The sequence below is a fragment of the Jatropha curcas genome, chromosome 1, assembly GCF_041381405.1.
Source record: "Jatropha curcas cultivar XTBG-Jc1 chromosome 1, XTBG_Jcur_1.0, whole genome shotgun sequence".
Lineage (NCBI taxonomy): Eukaryota > Viridiplantae > Streptophyta > Magnoliopsida > Malpighiales > Euphorbiaceae > Jatropha > Jatropha curcas.
In genome coordinates, this window is record NC_143151.1 from 23,564,813 (window position 1) to 23,587,256 (window position 22,444).

The 22,444-nt window shown below is 31.6% G+C and overlaps 1 protein-coding gene across 2 annotated transcripts; it reads right to left on the reverse strand.

The window, feature by feature from the left end:
• Positions 1 to 444: 444 nt before the first annotated feature.
• On the reverse strand, positions 445 to 6,360 carry LOC105630084 (protein NLP2). Of its 2 annotated transcripts, none has more exons than XM_012211775.4 (5): positions 6,073 to 6,360; positions 4,393 to 5,337; positions 3,836 to 3,883; positions 2,455 to 3,460; positions 445 to 1,670 (listed from the first exon to the last, which is right to left on the reverse strand). In XM_012211775.4, the coding sequence occupies exons 2-5, from the start codon at positions 5,302 to 5,304 to the stop codon at positions 796 to 798; spliced, it is 2,841 nt and encodes a 946-aa protein (XP_012067165.1). In that variant the 5' UTR covers positions 5,305 to 5,337; positions 6,073 to 6,360; the 3' UTR covers positions 445 to 795. The 2 variants fall into 2 exon arrangements, with proteins under 2 accessions (XP_012067165.1, XP_012067164.1); XM_012211774.4 differs by having other exon boundaries at positions 4,393 to 5,502.
• Positions 6,361 to 22,444: the final 16,084 nt, after the last annotated feature.

Here is a 22,444-nt window from a genome sequence, read left to right on the forward strand (position 1 = left end):
AAAATTTTAAATAATTTATATTTTGAGACAGAAGAAATACATGACAAGGGATGGTACTATTTCTGTTGAGTAGTTATTAAAGACTCTTAGCCAGGAAAAAAATTAACAAATTTCACTGCTTATTTGTTATTCAAGGAATTAATGCGGTTTCTGACTGGAAAATTTTACGTGGTAATTAACCACTTAATTTATTAATTAAGTGCAATTGAAATATATAATTTCCTGTTTAATTTTTCTTTTGTAGTTAATTTTTTCTTGAACAACTAGTTGTTTGCCTGCCTATTGCGCGGAATGTGCAATTCATAAAATTTTTTAATTTTGAAATAAAATTAAATTTCCCCTTCTAACCAAAATGGTGAGATTTTTTCCTCCTTCGGAAGAGTAAATTAAGGCTATAAAAAAATTTGTTAATTTGATAGAATATAACATTTTCTCACAATCAAATAAAGATTTATAAAAAGATTTTAGATTTAATCATTCAAATTTCCCTCTATTATATAATGTTTGAAGATACAATAGATTTTAAGAAACTATATGCTACCTTAAAACATTACAATCTAAAATAATATGCACACAAGATAACATACAAAACATTCATTTCAATTACAAGTTCTATCTGCACTTTTTCTAACCAATAATTGCCATATTCTTGCATCTTTATTTCCTTCTGAATAGCTTACTCCTAATCTATGAGACAAGATTCGGGAGCTCTGATGTTTAAAAAGAAAATGAAAAGAATCCCACCAGAATCTCCTCTCTCTCTAAAATGATTCATCCAGTTAATCCCAATATGAACTACTGGAGATGCTGTGAAGCTTGATTGACAGAAATCTTGATTGTCTGGCTCTGGCCCTGAGACAATCTGTATATGTCTTTACACTCCTCAAGATCATCATCACAAGTCAAAAGAACCCATTCCTGATCATCATCTAAATACTTTAAATCAGTTCTGCATATATCATTTCTATTGAAACGTTTTGCCAGTTCCTGTTGCAAGTCCTTGAAGCTCCAACTGGGTTGCAAGCTGAATCTCACTTTGTCTTCTCCAAAGTTGGCTTTAACTCTAAATGCACCGCTATCCCGAAAACTTTTGCAACTGCTTTTTGGGAAGGGAGGTAGGGACTCTGTTAGACTTGGATGATGATCTCCCAATATTTTATGGCTTTGGGATCTTGCAAGAGGTTTGTGCTCTTCTTCTCTATAAAGGGCATGTAATTCAGCATCACTACGCGTTCTCTTTAATATGCTACTTGGGTCTTCTACTGCTATGGCATCCCCAGTATTCACAACATTGTCGGGGATTTTATGCTTCTTTTCTCCAGTTGAACAACAGATGCTTGATCCTGAGCTTCGACTACATGAGGAGGATGGGGATTTTGAAGCAGTGACTCCACCATTGGATAAGCCACTATCAGGCCACGGGTTTAATGGCTTCAAATTGTCATTTGTCTTCAATGAGGCAGAAGGACCATTTTCGCGAAAATTTGGAGAGGTCAATTCTGGAAAAGTTGAATAGAAAGAATCAATCTGAATGGTACCTTCAGCACCTTGGACAGAATCAATTACAAGCTGCAGTTTCTTTAATGAGTGACCAACTTTCTTAAGCTTTCGTGAAGGCCATCGAGTGATGCCATGTTGTCTGCATATCCTTTTCAGAGTGGTTGGGCACACTGCAATTAGAAGTAAACTGGTAAGCAGAAGACATCAATCTGAATATAACCTGTTTCTACACAATAGATGTCAAGGTTAAACATGTCAATGTCCAATTAAATCATAAAACTTAAACTTATTCTAAGAACGGCATAACATTCTAATGGAAGAAACCAGCCTAAAGGGATCTCACACAATTTAGAATCAGTAACCAAAAACTAAGAGAAGTGAAAATGATTAGTCTTGAGAAAGCTACATATCAGAACAAGAAGATGCTGGGAAACCTGAAGACAGGGCTGTGAAAAGATACAAGAGAATCAAGTTGATAGAGTTAATTTTGGTAATGGATTCAAGAATAATTAAAAGAAAAATCAAGGAGTTCGAGAGGATGAAAGAAAGACCAGCATTTCATAAAGGAATATATCACTTTGGTATTACAGTTATATTTCCTAGTATCACTCCAGCAGGTATAAGCAAAACTTGCTGGTTGGATCCCAATTGCTAGATGACTGAGAATATGATAGATAAGATGGAAAAAATATACCAAAGTGACAGAGACCAAAGCAATCTCTTCTAACCAACACCTTTTTCAAAGGATTGCAAAACTCAGCTATACTCAAGCCTATAGAAGATTACATTATGGAGGCATCCAGTAAAAATCTAAGTCACAGCACTAAGAATGGCTTTGATTCTCTTAATAAAATTAGTCTTTATTTTGTCATTAGAAGCGTGTAATATTTAACTAAGCTAAATGAACGAAAGAAGAATATTTGAGTTCCAATTGTCATAAAAATTTTCTCCTACCACCAATACTCTTAGCAGCATCTTTAAGGCTCCCTGCAAAATACTGTCGAAGAACTTGCAAGCTGATTGTCTTCTCTGCCTTAGTCCGTCTCTTCTCGCCTCCTTTTTTGCTGCCTGATGAGTGCTGGCCAGCAAAAGAAGAATTTTTGCTGACCTCGATACTATTTTTGTTTCCAGAATTTTGATGTAGTTGTCCAGACTCTGCAAAGACCTGCTTAGAGTACAAGTCTTCTGGAGTGTCATCATAATTAGTTGCTACCTTGAACTCTTGTTTAGGTTTGTTTTCAGTGTCCCATGAGACACAGACACTTTTACCTTTCTGCTGAGCCTCCATCATCTGGGTAATCCATGATGAACTCTCTGGATAATGTTGTTGCAATGAAGAAGATGCAAAGTTATGATTTTCTTGTTTATTATATCTTCCATTTGAATTAACAGCCATTTGCCACCTGATATCTTCCTCTTGCTCCTTGTCCATGACAACATGTAAACTCTTACAAGATTGCTGTATGGCAATGGGCAATAAGTCCCATATCCGCTTTTGCTCTTCACCATCTCGGCAATCTTTTGGCAAGAATAGCTCCAAGACAAAATCAGCTGATCCAGCATAAGTGCTTCGCAGAGGGATTGCAACAGCAGCATGCAAATCAAGAACTTTAGCATGGTGAGATAGAGGATAATCTGTCTTGCTAAATGAAGTTATATCAGTTGCAAAACATTGCTTGTTCATCATGAACGCTTTCCCAACAATCCCTTGACCTAGAAAAAGGTACTGCTCAGAGCATGCCGCATGGAATGCCAAAAATTCTGTATCAGCTACGAAGCAGGCAGAGTCTACAGTGGAAATGCTATGTGCAAAATTCTCATCAAAATGTCGGCATCCACCTTTTCCTTGCTGAAAGCATCTAGCCCATGTTAGAGCCAAAGGTAACTTGTGTGTTTTGCACACAGAACCCAATATCTCTGATATCTCAGGAACTGCAGCTTGGCAAAACTCTTTACAAGCCTGTGAAAAGTAAGCACAAATGTGATACTATAAATCATAAATTTTGATATTAATGCTACATTTGGTTCAGAGGAAAGAGAGGAAGGAAAAGAAAGAAGGGACTTTGCTGCTTGAAGAGAAAAACTAGAGAGGAATGATAAATATAATCTTCCAAATTTGGGAGGATTGGAAAAGAAGTAATACTTCATTGTCATTGCAAAAGAAGTAGAGAATCCATCCTTATTTCTATAAGTTGCTACCAAACAACAAAAAGGAAATCTAGTCATCCCTTCTCAATTCCTCCCTTCACGTTATGTCTCTCCTTCTTTTCTGATTCCATCCTCTTAACCAAATATAGCATAAATCTATCGTGTTCGTAAGAAATCATCCATTTACCTTTACACTTGGAGGGCAGAAGTGCTGTGAACTCCTTAGATCAACAGCCTGAATAGATATATGCGTATTAGACTAGAATATGCATTCGAGTAGGTCAGATGAGTCATATTACAGGTAAAGCAATAAACATTGGCACTTTTGGAAGATTTTTCTTTGAAAGTGTTATTTAAAAAAAATCAGATATTCAACAAGATGAGAAAAAGAAATGTATTCAAGCAAGTAGTAGCAGTAATCCAAATTGAGAAAAATTTTTGGCAAATAAAAATAGCCAAAGATATAATAACATATAAAATAACAGAGCTTGTGACAACCTTCCAGCCACTTCATCACTCACATAAAGTATAATGGAAAGAAACATATAGTCAAAATTAGAGATCGTCCAACAACTGCAGCCGCAACATGTAGCAGTAGCTACAAAGTGAAAAATGGTTCACAGACATTACAGATTAGACCAACCATTTATGTGTCATGTTTCCAATGTTCTTCCATGAAAAATTAATATTTGAAGGTCTCACAATTCAATGAGTTAAACTAAGAGAGAGGGAGAAAGAAGAGACCTCAAGAGCTTTGCAGATAGTTTCTAGTTCTGGACGGTAATTGATATATTGAGAGGTTGTTATAACCTCAACAACCCCCAAGCAATTCCCAGTACCCCTTTCAAGGACAGGAACTGCAAGAGAACCCCTGATGTTATATTGTTTTGCATAACTTTTACGTGGATACTCATCACTTCTGAAGAATCGAACATCAGGAGTTGACTCAGGCAACTTCCCCAAGAAAACTCGACCAGGCAACCCAAGGGACTCTTTTGAATCCCCCTCCACTGGGAAATTATATGCCTCTGAAACATTTCGATAACTTGCAAGACTTTCATTTTTCAGACTATGGAAGGACGGTTGACCAATAGTCGTGAGGACACACTTGCCTTCTTTCTTTGTAGGCACCCATATCTGAACAAGGACTTCCATATCTTTTGCGCATTCTTTCAACTTTCCAATAGCATGAATTAATCTTTGCTTTACGGAAGAAGATGACTGCACACCTGCCATTGGTGCAATCCACAATCGTGTTCCCAATTCACTGCCTTCAATTGGAGAGGGCTCTGGCTGTACTAAAGATGAGGTAATCTTGAGAGAACTCTGGTTTTGAGATTCACTTTCAGTAAGTTCCTTTCCTCTGGTGTTATTACAGGGCGGATTTCCCGGTAAGTTATTTTCTGCTGCTTCCTGGTGGATTACCTGATGAAGGTTTGTACTTGCAAGACTGCTGCTGGACTCTAAATAAGGAGAATATTGTGAAGGGTCACTTGGAACACCAGAGTTCGACAGGCCCGGCTGCAAAAAGTTGAACCCATCAGTAGTCTCCAACCAGCATCCATCATCCAAGAGTTCATCGATGAAATCTAAATCCATGGCAGTGCCCGAGAAAGTCCTGGGTCTAGAATTAGGATTAAAGGCTCCATCATCCATATCGACTTGCTTCAAATTTGAATCTAACAAAGCCTATTAAATCCCAATTGTAAATTTCATCATGATCCGAAACACAAAAGAACAGTAAAAATGTAAAACAAAAAGAGGAACTTCCAGGAAGGATTGGTATTGCTTGTATCCGAAAATCCAATATGCCCAGCTTGGAGAAACATCGTCAACAAAAACTGTTTTTGTAAACTGCAATGAGAAATGCATTTCAGAGGAAGAAACCTACCACACTTTCATTCATAATTGAATACAAGCCAAGTCGGCAACATAGAACTTAGTTTCGACTGTACAAGGATTTTACAAGCCCAGTATCAGGTTAAGTTTACAAAGTTAACAGCAGCAACGTTTGGATGATTAAAGGAAAACTTTTTGTAAAACCCACAACAAAAATTTAGTCAAAGACACCTAAGCAATCAATTCATCCTATTCTATTGTGTTATCAACTCTCAGTCTCTTACAAGTTGAGCTACAGCAAGTAACTACAACAACACAAAGTAAAAACCAAAAGAACCCATTTCTTATAGCTTGTAGCCAACCCAGAACTTACAGAACCAAAAGAATTGAAACAGAAAAATGGAAAACAACCCATTTCTTCTTATAATTTACAGTATATAGAAACTTAAAGAAAAAAAGGACAAAATCCCATTTCTTGTAGCTTCTAGACAACAAAGAATTTATAATATTTATAGTACCAAAACAAAGAGGAACTTAAAAAAAAATTTGTACGAGAAAACAAAGAAAACAAGAAGTACAACTTACTTTTTGAAGATTCCTACAGCAGAAGTTGGGTGAGTATGCGGGTGTGCTATGGTAACTTGACAGGTGAAGCAAATCTAAATCTAATTCAACATCCCTGGTAAGGTTTATTGAACAAAGAGTTTGTCAAAATAAAAGTTGGGGATTTGTTTGCTTAAGGGAACTGCAGAGAGAGGAGCCATCCACATCAAAGGAAAAGGGAGAAGGGCATCTGGTGATATAAGAGAGGTACTATATCTTCTTTCTTCTGTATGTGTTCTGGACTTGTGGCACCGATGAAGTCTACTGGGAAACAGCGGTTTATGTCTAAATAGAGACTATAACTTCTTTGTGGGTCCCAAAATATATAATTTTTTACTTTTTAGCATAAATGCTCTTGTGTTGTATTGAGAATTGAAAAGAATCAAATAAGACATCTGTGACGAATTAAGTAACTCGTCCCTCTATTTTGATAAATCCTATAAGTAGTCCATGAAGTTTAGTTTTATAGGACAAAATACTCCTTCTATCGGTTACGAGTAATTTTCATGTTTACAAAATGTAGAAAGACTAAAATTCCTATAAATTTAGTAAGTGAAACCTCATTGATCTATAGGTTTTATTCTTAAAAATGTTTTCTCACAACCAGCCAAATTCAATCTCCAATTACAGTTGTGATCAAAACAGTCATCTAAATCTACAGCTCTAATCACAATTACAATGGACAATGGTTCTAACAAAAATAAAATTTGAAATGTGAAAATTTGTTGCTTATCTAAATATTTTATCAACTTTAGCTAGACCAAGGAATTGAGGGCGAATTTTGAAATTACAACGAAAAGATATATCATAACTCAATCGACGAGGGGTAGATTATGCATTTACACTCTCTGTGATAATAGAGTCATTAATAATGTATTCTTTTCTATTTGATGGGTTGTTTTCCTAAAAGAGAATCTTTTTTTTTTTATATTGTGTTCGTCAAAGAGCTTATTTTATTCAATTAGTTTTCATGAGTTTGCAATCTTAAAGGTGATTTTTTTTTTTATTCATTAGTTTAAATTGTTGTTGGATTTGTTTAAATTTTTTTATTTTCCTCGCTCTTTACTACATATTTTTCTATTTTGTTCAATTTGTCGCAGAGCTTGTCATTTTGTTTCTTTTACAGTGACCGACCGTTAATGACAATGGAGGTTGAGCACGGTAAAAGAGAAATACTTTTAAGGCTACTTGGGTTTTTATTTTATCTTTTCTCACTTTGAGCTTCACTTTATTTAGTTGACTAATATTAAAGAGTTTTTTTTCCCTAATGGGAGGACTATTTGTTTGATGAAGTTAAAACTCGGGGACTATTTATATAGTTTACCAAAATAGATTGCGAGTTAATTAATTAGGTCAAAATTTAGGGGCTAAAAAGTATTTTCTCTATATGTTATTTTGATTCATTATACTTCCTCCTTCAGTGTAAATTATTTAAAGTTATTGCAAATTAATTAAAAAAAAATTAATTCTTTTCAATTATATTAATAAAGTGTGTATTAATTTGACAAATTACTCTTTAGAAAATATAATTATTATATTTAATCAGGATAAATTTGACAAAATATTATTAATTACTTATTAATATTCTCAAAATTACTTATATTTATGAATAAAAGAACTATGCTAAAACAATTTATATTCATGGATAGAAGAATCACTTTTTAATAAATAAAATAATTAAATACCAAACATGCATTAAGTTTATTTTTTATTAATAATTTTTAAATACTATTTTAATTGAAATTTTATAGAAAACATATTCACATATGGATATGGCTAGGAGAGGAGTGGACTACTGCAAATTTTACAATACTTATATATTGTTTAGTATATTACTGTCCATGCATATTCCAAATCCATTTAAATACTGCTAAACTATCATAAAAACACTAATTGTTGTATTTTATAATAATGGCACTTTAAATTCAATTTAACCCCTTAGGCACCCAAATAACATTTTTTGTCAAAAATTATACTCTAATTTTAAATTGGTCAAAATAAGATAATATAATATACTAAATAAAGAACCCACCATCAACACTTAAGTTAGCTTATTTCAAGTAGAGAGTTAAGTGAAACATTGAGCTTCAATCAAAAATTCCTATCTCTATCCTAACCCATAGCTCCCTTCTCTCTTTCCTCCATGAATTCTCTCCTTTTCTGATTTTGACCAAATAAAAATTAATATGATTTTGATAAAAAGTTACCTGAATGGGTTAAAGTTAAATTTGGAGTGAAATTGTTACAAGTTATAAAGTTCGAAATTTTTTTTTGATGGTAATGCCTTTAAATATCATTTAAGTATTTATATCTAAATCTGTTGGTAATCTTATCATACGTTGGCTATCCAAACTCAAATTTATTTAAATATCTATTATATTAGCAATAGGTACACGACCAAACTTGTATAATATAACAAGTTACGAATAGTAGGTACTTCGATACTTAAACTTGCATCTTGATCAAACCATCACATATAATGATTTTACTCTCAAACTCATTTATAATCATCTGAATCAACAACAAATGATTGGGACGTGCTGGATACCTAAAACCACATGCCCCTCTTTCATCCATTCTCGTAGATTATTTTGTGATTTTTTTTTATAAATGCCCTTAAAGATATTAAGATTCTATTTTTTAGTATAACATTACATTAAAGTACATTTGATTACATTATATTGTACTATGACTTATCAACAAAATTTAAGAGTATAAAATGATTATAATTTAATTATTAAATAAAAAATAAATAATAAAGAGGACTACATTACAGATACAAGTAATACATGATTGGAGGATTAAATTTTCATTTATTTTAAACCAAATATAGAAACAACTCTTTAAGGAATGGACAATCTAATTTACTAACTTCCTAATGAAATGCTGAGTTGAATTGAAACTTCCTCCATCAAATTCTTAAAATCATTTATTAAAAATTATAGGTCCTAAGTTAGTTTCTTCTGAATTTCACAAAGGGAGAGTAGAGGAAACCCTCTGAATATTTAATCCACGTGGATTTGACGTGGAATGTCGAATGGCACCCAATCAGCAAAAATAAAAAAAAAAAATTGCAGAACCCAACTATTTGAATTTCGATTGTCCACATATGCATATTTCACTTGATCGTAAAATTTTAAGAGTTTAACCATCAAAATGTGAATTTTTTTTCGTTGATATACCAAAATTAGTTGCAATTAACCCTTTCCGATTGGTGTCCAAACCAAATTAGTGATCCAGAATCACTGAAGTGTGACCCTGAATATAAAAACCTGCCCGTAGAGAATCTTCTCCGGCCAAACAAAGATTGGGCCCACTATAGTACCAAATCAATTTATAAATCAATATATATGGTACCTATAAAATTAAACTAATTTTATTATTATAAAGTTTTAAGTGTATAATATAAATTTACATATTATAATGCACATGACATCACTATGTTAGCTTAATGCCAAAATAAAGCTGCTTTTCCCAAAAAAACATAAATAAGAGAACAAAGAAACTTATCAGAATTTTTATTTTTTCTTTCTCTTCGTTGCGATCTCAATAATGATCACGTGATTGTTAATTATCATTTATTTGCAAATTGCACATTCAGAAACTCTAAATTACAGACAGTAATTTGCAACCTTCAGATCAAAATTATCACGTGATCTCAATATGTTGTTTTAAGATTTCATCAAATATAAATTTTAATTTCAATGATGGATAACTTCAGATCAATTATTTGCGGAATAGTACGAACTTTTTTTTAAAAAAATCAATTTTTTATTTTGAGACAGTAATTTTTTTTTTACTAATCAAGTTATTATATCAATAATGCTTTAAAAAAAATATTTGAATTTTGAAATTATTGTTTGTTGATATTTTAAGATGTTTAAGAAGGCAGATTAGTTGGGATTGAGAGTCACTTAAATTAGGCGTTAGAGTCTCTAATCATTCTATATGTTATACTGCACAAGTGGCTCTCACGATTCTGGGGGGCCACGACCCTCTAACCATTCCTCCTCCATTCGCCGCGTCTCTACTAACCTTTGTTCTTTGAATGTTAATTAATTAATTAATAGAGATCAGGAAGGATTAATTAGTCATTTCTCATCTCTAATCCTCATTGCTTGGGCAAGCCCAGCAGGGCCTACACATGTTGCCTTTGAGGAAACAATAACAATTAACAATTTTGCAGATACTTCCTCTATTTAAAAAAATAATTAATCCCATAATGCTTTTGCAGCCAGCAAGTCAATATTATTATGTCATCACATTTTTCTATATAAAATATATATTTTTGTTGCTGATGGGACATTAACCGCTTCAATACTATTGTGTCATCAACCGAATCGGTTCGGTTTAGTCAGGATGAATGCATCTGTTATATATATATATATATATATATATATATATATATATATATATACCCACTTCATTAAGTGATAAAAATAAAATATTAAAATTATTGTTTATAAAAAATTAGGTTAAAATGCATAGCAAAGAATTTATTTAACAAAGTTACCAAATGATTTGGATATGTATTCTTTGTTTGAATTTTGAAAGTGAAAAGGTTTTATATTTAATAAATACAAACTATTCCATTTTTATAATTAAAAGTTGGGTTATTGAATTAAATAAAATTGTTTTGTCTCAAATCCTAAATTACTAATCCATGAAGAATGGAAAGTTCACTTAATATATAATTGGTAAATAAACTAAGATAAATCAAAATTTATAAGAATGTAGACTATTTATTTATATGTTTTGGACATTTTATTTATTATGATTTTTAAACACTAAATAACTAAAAATAAGTGATTATAAGTCAATTTATATTCTTAAAATAAAAATTAATTTTAAGCATTGATTTTATCAACGTAATACTTCAAAAATAGACTTCGTATTTGCATAGACAATTATGTATATTATTTTTTTCAACATATATTATATATTTTTGTGTTATTTTGTTAAGTTTAATTATTTATTAATTATTAGAATTAAAACACATAATTTTTAGATCTATTTTTTATAATATTTAATAAAAAGTAAATAATTAATTTTAAATTATAAAATAATTATTTTTTAGTTTTAACAGAAAGTTAAAGTATATAATTGTAGTAAAATTTTAGAATATTTATTTGTAATATTTGACATTATATTTGATTTATTATTACGTTGTTGAAAAGAATCAAACCTTGCTTCCTCAAGTCAATGTTCATTTGCTTTTACTACTGCACACTATCCAATTACGTTAACATTTGCTTAATATTATATTTAACGGAAAATAATTAATCGGTCATTGACATTTGACCAAACCATTTAACTCCTCTCCGCATTTTATCAATATTAATTAATGATCTCCGAGGTTTAATTCCGTTAAACTATGAAGTCCTTCCGCCCACTTTTCCATGTTTTTACTGTTAAAACGTGTGAAAAGACCAAAATACCCTCAAAATTAAATGAGAAAAGACGAAACTAACCTAAGTTAATTGATCTATCGATGTAGAGGGAAAATGAAAAGTCATTCTCCCCTGTTTGTCGAGAACAAAGAGTTCTCTTAACTCCCTCATCATGCTACGTGCTCTTGATTTCCATGGAAGCTGTAGATCTATTTTTGCCCAAAAAAACACTATAAATTCCATCGTTGAAGAAAGAGAAGTGCATAGGCGAGTAGTGGAACAAGGAGTCGCACGTCCATTAAATAAGTAATCAGTGTTTATGACTCCTCTAAAACCCATATGGATAAACCACCACATTATCCATAATTTGGCGACTAGGAATAAAACTGCATTGCTCTAGACCAATTAGAGAAGGTAACACCATTTTAAGATGGTTCACAAGAGTTTTAGTGATTAACTTATAAAGCACGTTACACAAACTAATTGGCCTCAACTGAGAAACAAGCTCCAGATTTTGGATTTTCAGAATAAGCACTAGCACGGTCTCATTGAGCTCAACCGAGATGGGAGCATTATCTAAGACATTCAAAATAAACCAACAAAAAGATGGACCAACAACATCCCACATGCACTGGTAGAAAGCAACCAAAAATCCATTTAGGGGCCTTAAAAGGGGCCATGTTCGATAAAGCCTGGAAGATCTCATCTGGAGTAAAAGGAGCATCCAGAAATTGCTTTTGATCTAATGACGAAGTTGCAAGAGTGCCTTTATGGAGAAAAGAAAGATCCAATGCTGCATCTTTAGTGTATAAGTAGCAAAATACTCGCACAACATCCATTTAAGTTGAACAGAATTTGACACCCAGTGACCATCTAGAGCTTGCAACCTTTGGATAGAAAGATGATGCTTGCGAACAACAGTAGATAAGTGGTAAAACCGTGTATTCCTTTCACCAGAACAAGTCCACTCCTGATGTGATTTTCGAAACCAATACAATTCCTCCTACTTCAACACATCCTCAAGTTGCTTCTAGAGCCGATGCAGGAGCCTAGGTTTCCGAGAAAAATATTCCCAAACATATTTCTATTCTAAACTTTGAGACGCGATTCCAAAGTCTTCATCAAAGAAGGGGTATCCAGGTTCTGATCCCACTGCTGGTTCAAGAAATCCATGAACTGAGTATGAGTAAGCCATGGAATCTAGAAGCGAAATGAAGGAGGTGAAGGAGGAGAACCTCCGTTGTAGCTGGACAATAAGTGGAAGATGATCAGAGTAAAGCTTAGGAGGATGCACCACAAAAGCCTCAGGTAAGCAAGACACCAATCAAAATAGAAAGCTCTGTCCAGTCTTGCCATCTTATACGTGCTAGAAGATTCCAAGTGAAAGGAGTACCCATAAAGCCCAAGTCAATGAGGTTAGAGGAGAAAACCCGGTCATTAAAAGCCCTTGTCCCTGTCATATTGAAAGTAGCATAACGAACTTGTTCTTCCATTGAAGTAACAGCGTTGAAATCCCCCAAAACTAGCCAACTCGGAGTAGAATCGATAGACTGAAAATTCAAATCCTCCCACAATAAACGACGAAGTGAAGCATGTGGGCTACCATAAACAAAAACCACGTTCTAATTTATCCTAGATTGGAAAATAACTTCATAAATAATAAACTGGGGATGAGAAGTAATGAGACATAAATAAAAAATAGAGTTGGACCATAAGACCCACATCCCTCCGCTAAAACCAACGGCTTCCACCCTAATCCACCGATCATAAGCCAACCCTATGCAAATAGAGATAGCAGTCTGGCCACTGACCTTGGGTTCAAGGAGACAAAACACATATGGCTTATGCAATCTCCGATACTCATGGAAAGCCCTTTTAAAATTAGAGGACACAACCCCATGGTAATTCTTAGAAGAAAAAATCATCAAGATAAAATGGGAGGAAAGAAGGAAAAATCCCATTAACGCTCCTTTTATGGCCGTAGAAAGAAGAGAGCACAAGAGAACCATCAATTCCCTCCCCCCTCAGACAAGGAGTTTATGGGAATAACTGTACAATTAACGACGCAATTCGGTTGGAAAAGAGGCACAGTCACTAGAAGAGTTTCAGCAATAATGCAACTCCTATTAACACTCAACCGAACCAAGCCCATAGTCGTATCATCTAGGGTAGGGGTGTGAGGAAATGAAGGATCATAGTGATGCTCTAGAGGAGGAACAATCACTTGACCAAGACTAGCACTGCCAATGAGATGCTCTGCCTTAGACACTACCATCTAAGAACCATTAGGATTAACCTTACCTCCCATAACAAAAGTATGCTCTGTCTAAGCCGCCGCTCAACAAGAGGCCCCCCACCAGCTCTTAACTCAATCCCCAAATTGTTAAACAAAGAGGAAACCCGATTAGGTTGAACACAATTCTATTGTAACCCACCACAAGAGTGTCTTGGCACACTTGAGGAGCAGTAATGGTCTTAGGCAACCCAATAGATCTCGATCCACCAACTGCAGGTCCAATAGGCTCCATGTTACTAGTAGGCTCCGCATTCCTAACAGAAGGCACGTCCAGCGCATGTGCATTCACTTCTTCCATCTATAAAATGTTAAAACTATTACCAATATGACCACCTCGTCCATGTTGATTCATCCCCTTAGTCCCTTGCGTAACAGAATTCTGTAAAGGGTTTGGATGCCTAGCTTATTGCCTATTAATCCTCCTCTTATCACGCTTAACTAACATCTAATCACTAAAGTCCTCAATCACAGCCGAATTAGTAAGCTAATTTTTCGAGATTAGAGAAACTCTATTGACCCTAGAACCTCCATGAGCCCTATCTCCTTGATAGCCAGTATTGGTAGGTGGAACACCGAGCTGCTCATCCCCACCACCCCTGTTATTGTTAGGGCATTGTTCAGCTACATGACCATAGCGACCACCCCCAAAACATACCATATGAAGACCTTCATACTCGACCCTGCGGATATATCTCCTTAGTCGAAATTTCGAGACCAAGGGCTTAGTAATATCGACTTCAATGCACATTCAGGCATAGTGACCTCGTGTAACCAAGCTTGTATTTTTATCTACCTGGATGGGAGTCCCGACCTTTGAACCAACCCGTATTAGAACTTCCTCATCATAATCTTCAATAGAAAGGCAAGGAAAACGAACCCAAACAATGAGTCGTTCTAAAGTAGCCGTAAACGGATCAAAATTAGCGTGCCACCTCTGAACTGATAAATAATGATCTGAAATCATCCAGGGACCCTTATAAAGGGCATGCTCATAATCATCAGCACTATTGAACTTAACAAGAAAGAAACCATTGTCTAAAGCAATAACATCAAACAGGGAGACAAGTCTCCACAATTCCTTAATTCTCCTAGACAAGTACGTATAACTAATGGACTACCCTAAAAGCTTCACAATCAGAGTTAGCCTGTAAGGACGACGTAAACGAGCCTTATCATCCTTAGACAGTAGGATAGGTACTCTCCCCCTCACCATCTGATCCATCCTCCATTGTATCCTCACTATCTGCATCTGACGCCGAGTCGTCATCATCAGAATCACTATCAGAGACTTGCTGACCCATATCCTCATACTGACCTTGGCCATGAAGTAACGTGTCGTGAAAGGACACTGTCCCTGCTCCTCCAATACCTGCATGGGCAGCAGTAAGCTGGTCCAGCTGGGCAACTGGATAGTCCTTATGTTTTTTACGTGAGCTGCGATTAATTTGGTCATTCTCTTCCAAGGAAGTCCATGGTTTTTTGAGAGCTCCCACCTGAGAGAGAGAGAGAGCGCCACCATTGAAGACTATAAATACTTTTATTTGTATATATATATTTGAAATTTTATTTTTAAAAAAATATATCCAATCAAATCATACAAATATAAAGAAAAAAAGAATATATTTTCTTTTTTTTTTTTTATCTATATCCTAAAAGAATTAAATATGTAATAAATAAAATATAAAAAATTTTCAAATGTCTCATTATCATATATATTTCATAAAAAATAAATTTAGTAAAAATAAAATTTAAAACTTGAAATGCTTAATTATCTATATGTACTTATTTAAAAAAAATAAAATTTTTTGATTCATTAGGAGGCCTGATGGGCCGAAATAACAATGCGGGCTCTACAATAAAGAATAAGCCTACACTCATCAAATTGGTGAAAACACTTGTGGTCGAGAGGACTCAAACTCGAGACCGCTTACTCCTCATATGATTGAGAAGACAATCAGACCACACATGATTGACTTAAAAATTAATTTTTATAAATATATATAATTAACTGATAAAATGTAATTTTCTAATTGGCTATGACTAAAGTTATTTTAAGATATCCTAAATTTTATCAAAGACGCTATTGAAAATCTCATTATTTCTCTTATTCCCACATTTATATATAGTATAGATAAATTCAATCACCTCTACACGAGTAAAATATACAACTATCCTTAGGATGATTGCATAGAGGAAATTGCTTTCTTAGGAGGAAGTAGAAAGATGCACTTTTTTTTTTTTAATTATAGTTGTTATTTAATATTTTGCCAAACAATACACAACCTTCTACTTCTTTTTTTTTTTTTTTTTTTTAAACGGCAGTCCAACTCGTAAGGGGCATATACTACAAATTACAATTAAAACGCTGGAGAGGAGGATAGAACCCATGTCATGGGTACCTCACCTCAGCCATGTAGGCTAAGGGTCATTGGCCATGGGCTAACTATAGTTAATAAGTATTATAAGTTGAGTTAAATACACGTTTAAGAAAAAAAAAAAAACAATAAAGTAATGTAATTGAGATCCCCATACTTTTTGCATAATGTGATGTATCTAATATAACTACAACTCAAAATTATTATGAATCTTTGATGGAATATAATATTGAAGCTCAAAGATTATAAAAATTGAAAATTTAAAATAATGACTTTGCTTAGTCATTGATAGAGGACACAAATGCTAATCAATACCATAATTTTCTTTTCTTCTTCCCCATAGCTTATGTCAGTTAATGCGGTGTAAAGCACAGAATGTGATTACTTATTAACTTAAAAGACTAAGCATTGCAATTATTATTGTATTGTGTAGTGATGGATCTATTTTGAAGCTGACCCATCCACTTGCTTCCTAAGCCAATGGTTTGTGTTTTCTGTGACATGAGCATGTTGTCAGATCCATTTCCCTATACAAACTCTTTGCATCTATTATATTTTTTTTATTGGACAAATGGCACCCTTCTGCTTATACTTTTTTTTTTTTCTTCAATTTTCTTGTTCTGTCCTAGCTTAATAAGTTTTTATACACTAGGACTCTGTCTTTTTTCTCTTAAATTGAATAATTTTGGTTTTCAGCTTAATTTACATGGCTATATTGTGTATCCATAGTTAGTATTATTACCTAATTAAGTTATGTCTCCTATCTTTTTAAGCTCATAAATGAATTTAACTCTATTAATATTGAGTTTAATTTGTTAAACGGAACTTAAACTGACTCGTGTATAATTTAAAATTAAAATGAAAATTTTTTTTATGGTTTTACAAACTCGAATTAATAAAGGTTTAAATATCCGATTGATTTTCAAAGGGTTTTTCCAAATCAAGTTTCACACATATATATATATATATATATATATACACACCATGTACATATGTATCTACTGACATCTTAATAAAAAAACTAAAAAAATGAATAAATAAAGAGTGTGGAATACTCTAGCAAATAGAATCAGTTGAATATACCAAAGGGATTCATTTGAGTATGAATATCTGCCAACTGATTTTTCTATGCCTAAAAGGAGATTCTTTGACTTTCATTTAAGGAGCTAATATTCATTGTCAATGATGTTTTTCATAATTATATAATTATCTTTAGATAGACATGAGCTGGTGAACTACAATAGAAGATATGTTTTTTTTTTTTTTTTTTTTTTAATATCGGGGGAATGAGATTCGAATTTGGATTTATTACTAAATCGTATATGCATTTATCACTAGACTATGTCTTAATGTGCAACTACAATGGAAGATATTGATATAATCTGTGTTCAAATAGAAATCTTTATTATATAATAAATTGGAGCATTATATAGGTATAATAAGAAATCTTGAGATGATTTAAATCGATAAAATTTGATTGATGGAATTTAAATTCGATTATTATTTATTTGATTGGAAAAAAAAATACCATATATCACTATTTTAAATAGTAAGAAATCCAATCTTAACTGTGAGATTTCCAAATTTTATTATTTATTATTAATAATAAAATTTAAACTACTTAATTTTATTTTAAAACTAATGTTCAAAGTTCAAAATAAAATACATAGAAATAATTTTCTAATCAATAGAATGTGAAAATATCCTTAAAATTAATAAAATAAATAAATATCACATTCCAATATCAATTTAAATAGTCCCATAATCTTAAAAGATAATTTTGATTTCAAGTCAAAATTCATTTTTAAATCGTAAATCTTTATAAGGTTAAGGATTTGAGAAAATAATAAAATTAATTCTATTTAATTAAAATAAAAATTAGAAAAAGCACAAAGTTAAATCTCTGAATACAGAATGGAAGGTCTTTTTAAAGGTAAGTTCGAAAACTTAAAAGTCAGCTTGATGACATAATAAACGAGAACAACATAACTTGTTGATGAACTGCTTAAGGATAAACAACTATTTAGTAACTCATCCTTAATTATAATTTCAATTCCATCCCTCTTACCTCATAAATACTCAAACACATCTCTAAAGTTTATTAATTTAACCTTATAACATTTTTAACTTTTACTTTAATTTATAAAATTATATTTATTAAATACTTTTAACTTCTAAAATCATTTTATTAAATGCTCCAACTTACAAAATTAGAGCAATTATACACTTGTTAGACAGTTCAAAAATAAGAAAAATTATTATTTTAAAAATTATACTTACACATCAAATTAATATTTTATGTATGAAACTATAAATTTAAAACCAGTTATATTGTTAGCGCGGAAATATGTGCAATAATACAAAAATTCGTAATTTTAAAGGCACAATATTTAAATCTTTTTCAAATAGAATTTGTAATTTTAAGGGCACAAATTGTAATTATGAAAATTTGTATTCGTAATTTATATATTTGGCCTTTGATAAATATGTAAATATAAAAATATATTGAGATCTGAAGGTCTTGGCTCCGCATAAATGAGTGGTCCAGCAGCTCCATTTCCATGGCAACAAGAATCCGAGTATTAAACTCAAAAAGCTCACACGACAGAATCACTTCACATCTTTTTTTTTTTTTTTTTTTATTTTAAAGTTCAATATTGCATCGGTGATGCAATTGCTTGCATATAATCTCTTCCTCATTCGTCCGACAAGCATTTATTATTTAAAAATAGCATATGTTTAAATAAATCAACTGCAAAAAGTTTACAGAATTCATTTATTTAAAGTTAATTTTTTGTGTTTAAAATAAAAAAAAATACAAAACTCAAAATTTTATCATAAAACAATTGTCTTTACTCTTATTTTTTTAATATTTTTTTACTAATCTAATATGATGTGCATTTATATTAAAGAAGATGGGGCGGTGGCTTCTAGATATTTCTTTTCAAATTTTAACTTTGACTATTAAAATTGGTTCTCCTTTGTAATTACTGTGATAAATTACAAATATTATCAGATTTGTTTTTTAGGAAACAAGATTTCTTTTGCTCTGAGAATATATTATGAGATCTCGAACTGAAGCCTGTTTCTTTTTTATTATTAAAAAATTATATATTGTGAATAGAAATATATTTATTTGAAATACAGCTCAATTTACATTTAAACTTGGGAGCAATATTCAGTTTGTTCAAAAATTTAATTTTTCGTACACTTTATCCCCTAAGTTTACGCTAAATGAACAAAAAATCAGTTTATTATTTAAAATAATTTTAATTTAAATCAAAATATAACTAAAAAATAATGAAATATTTCATTTAGATCAAATGGAATTAAGAAATAATTAAAAAAATAATAATAAAATTTTAAACCAACTATTTATATAGTCAAATATTTTCTATAATTTTTTTAAATTAAATATTTTATTTAGTTATTTATTAAATCAAAGATAAGACACTATAATTTTTGTTATAATTATTGTCGTGTCTTTAAATATTTTTTCTCCTAATTTATAAATTTTTAAATAATTTATTAGCTAAAAATATTATAATGAAAATTGGGTATTTTATTGGTGCAAGTTCAAGAGGTAAATAATAAAAAAAGTAGACTCGACCGATAGGAAGGGCACGTAGTCTCACTCGACCGATAGGGAGAGGAGTCGAATTTGGAAGAGAGGGTTTTGAAGTTAATCTTTAAGCAAATTGAATATTATTGTTTCCAAGTTCAAAGGTTAAATTGAACTGTAATCCTAACGATTCTTTCCTTATATACATACACATAAAGATTAAATTAAATAATAAAAAAAATAAATGAATTAAGAAATTGAAGAAAGGAAAAATAGATGTTAAAAAAAAAAAAAAAAAAAAAGGCAATCATGCAATATTTTGAGGGAGCAGAAATTTAAAGAATTTGATTAAGGGAGTTTTAGAAATTCAATGAGAATACATATATAAATACCGTATTGATTTCATGTAAGGATAAAATAATAACAATAAATAAAAAATTATGACATTTGTTACGGATATTTTTCACAATTTGAAATTTAAAATGAATAGAAATAAAGAAAATAAAAAATAAAAAAGAAGTAGGAACAGCTATAATTCAGACAATTGCTAAGGCCCAATTATGCCATTACAATATGAACTATAGGCCCATCTTTGCTTTTTTTTTTTTTTTTTTTTTTTTTTTTTTTTTTGCAGTAGAAGACAGGATAAAAGAAATAATTATGAATAATTTTAAGGGTAATTTTCATAATGTGCATTGTATATTGCTGTTGCTTGTTTAATACCTATTGTTTATACTTATTTATTTTTATATAATATTAATATTTGTTATGATTTTCTTTTTATATTATATATATCATTTTAATATTAGAGTATGATTTTATTCTAAGATTTAAATCAACATATTGACTTACACTTTATAAATAAATATAATAGCTACTTGTATTTTGTGATACATCTTATAATATAGAAAATCCAATTGAAAAGAAAATAAATTTGCAGCATCAATGTCCAATTCTTTTTTAGGGAGGCAGAAAGAAGGGGTTATCGAGTAACATTAACATTCTATTTACAGGATTTACAAAACTAAATATTTTCCTTTTAGGGATTTTTTTATCATCAATTTTGGGATTAAACTCAAGTTTCACATGAAGAAGTATTTGAGAGGCTAAAGAAGTCTTAAAACATAGAGTTTAGCCACGAGTGGATAGAGGGTCACTTTATTTTAGTATTGGCTAGTGCACAGTAAATAGCATATAGCCTTCGTATAAATAGGAGGCAGTTACATTTTTATTTTCATCTTCCTCATTTCATCGATAATTCAAAATCACAAGCTACAAGTTCTTTGTAGATATCATTTTCATTCTGTGTGCCTTAAGCTTCTGAACACTTTCTCATGGACATGCATATGTAGCTACTTTCTCAAAGATGGCCAAAATGCAAGAGTAAATGTATAAAGATCAAGACATATTTGGTTTAGCCATGCAAATAAAGTCATGTGTCTAGAAAATTGCATTCAACCAATCAAATAGGAAGAGGCCGGTTTGTGATGAAAAGTCAAATTGTTTATATTTTGCGATCATACTCTGCCACATATACACGAAATAATAACTGGCCCAACATGGTACGAAAGCTGGCCGATTTTCATAATTCACATGCCTTAAGAAATATATATATAGTCGACCTGAAGACTGTGTTTGGTCGTATGTCAATATGAAAAATATCCATGACAAAGAGTGGTTGAACTCTAACATAGCCACGTGTCAATCAACTACATAGAGACACGTGTTATATAAATTAGAAAAGGTGAGAGATGTAAATACCAGCTGTGTTGTTTTGGGACAATGGGTCGGTTAGTAAGACTATTGCCTAAACACTCATAAGATAAAGAGTCAAATGGTATCACATATAGTTAGTTTGGAACCGAAACAGCATAAAGTTGAAAATTGGTGAAAAAGATGGCCATTATGTTTAAATGGTCGAATCATATGTATGAGTATGAAGTTAGAGATCAGTCGATTTATCTCTATACACATGCTAGTAAAGATTAGTGATGTCCAAAGGAGATGTGGTCCATTGCATTGGCGGAATACGGTATTCGGTCGTTTGGCTGTTAGAAAATATAAACATATGTATATCTTGGCCGATGTTTCTTTATTTATCAACTAGGCGGTTTCATGTGCTTTTGTACGGCTGTATAATGTTTCGTTTTTTTAAAATGTAAAATATATGTATCAAGTAAATTATTAAAAAATTGAGGTGCATTTGATACATGTAGAATATAATTTAAATGTATTACTTAGAATTAAAATTTTTTATTCTAATTAAAGTGAAACATCACTCGTAAAATAGAATATGAAAAAAAATAAGAAGACAAAAAAGTTAAATGATAAGAGAACATTAAGAGTTGTTTAAAAATCATAAATAAGAGAATAATTTTTAAAGAGCTATTATGTGTAAAATCCATAAAGGTCATGAATTATAGAGAGGTACGGGACATATTTTCTCTCCAAAATTTCAATTTTTCCTAGTTAAATGAAAACCAAATACTCAAATTTTAAAAAGTTTTACTCTCCAAAGAGAGAGTCATGTCAACATCGAACAAATTTTTATGACAGTCTCCCATGCTTCGCATGACTATGTAGTGCTTTTTTAGGTGTAAGATATATATTTCAAGTAAATTGCTAAAAAAATTAGGTGCATATATACAATTATGATTTAAATATATCATGAAGAATTAAAAATTTTTATTCTAATTAAAGTGAAATACCACTCTTAAAATAGCATGTCAAG

Coding starts and splice junctions, on each gene's coding strand:
- LOC105630084 (XM_012211775.4), bottom strand. CDS start 5,304: ATGGATGATGGAGCCTTTAATCCTAATTCTAGACCCAGGACTTTCTCG. Junction 3,884..4,392: donor CTATCTGCAAAGCTCTTGAG/GTCTCTTCTTTC, acceptor ATATCTATTCAG/GCTGTTGATCTAAGGAGTTC. Junction 3,461..3,835: donor TCTGCCCTCCAAGTGTAAAG/GTAAATGGATGA, acceptor TACTTTTCACAG/GCTTGTAAAGAGTTTTGCCA.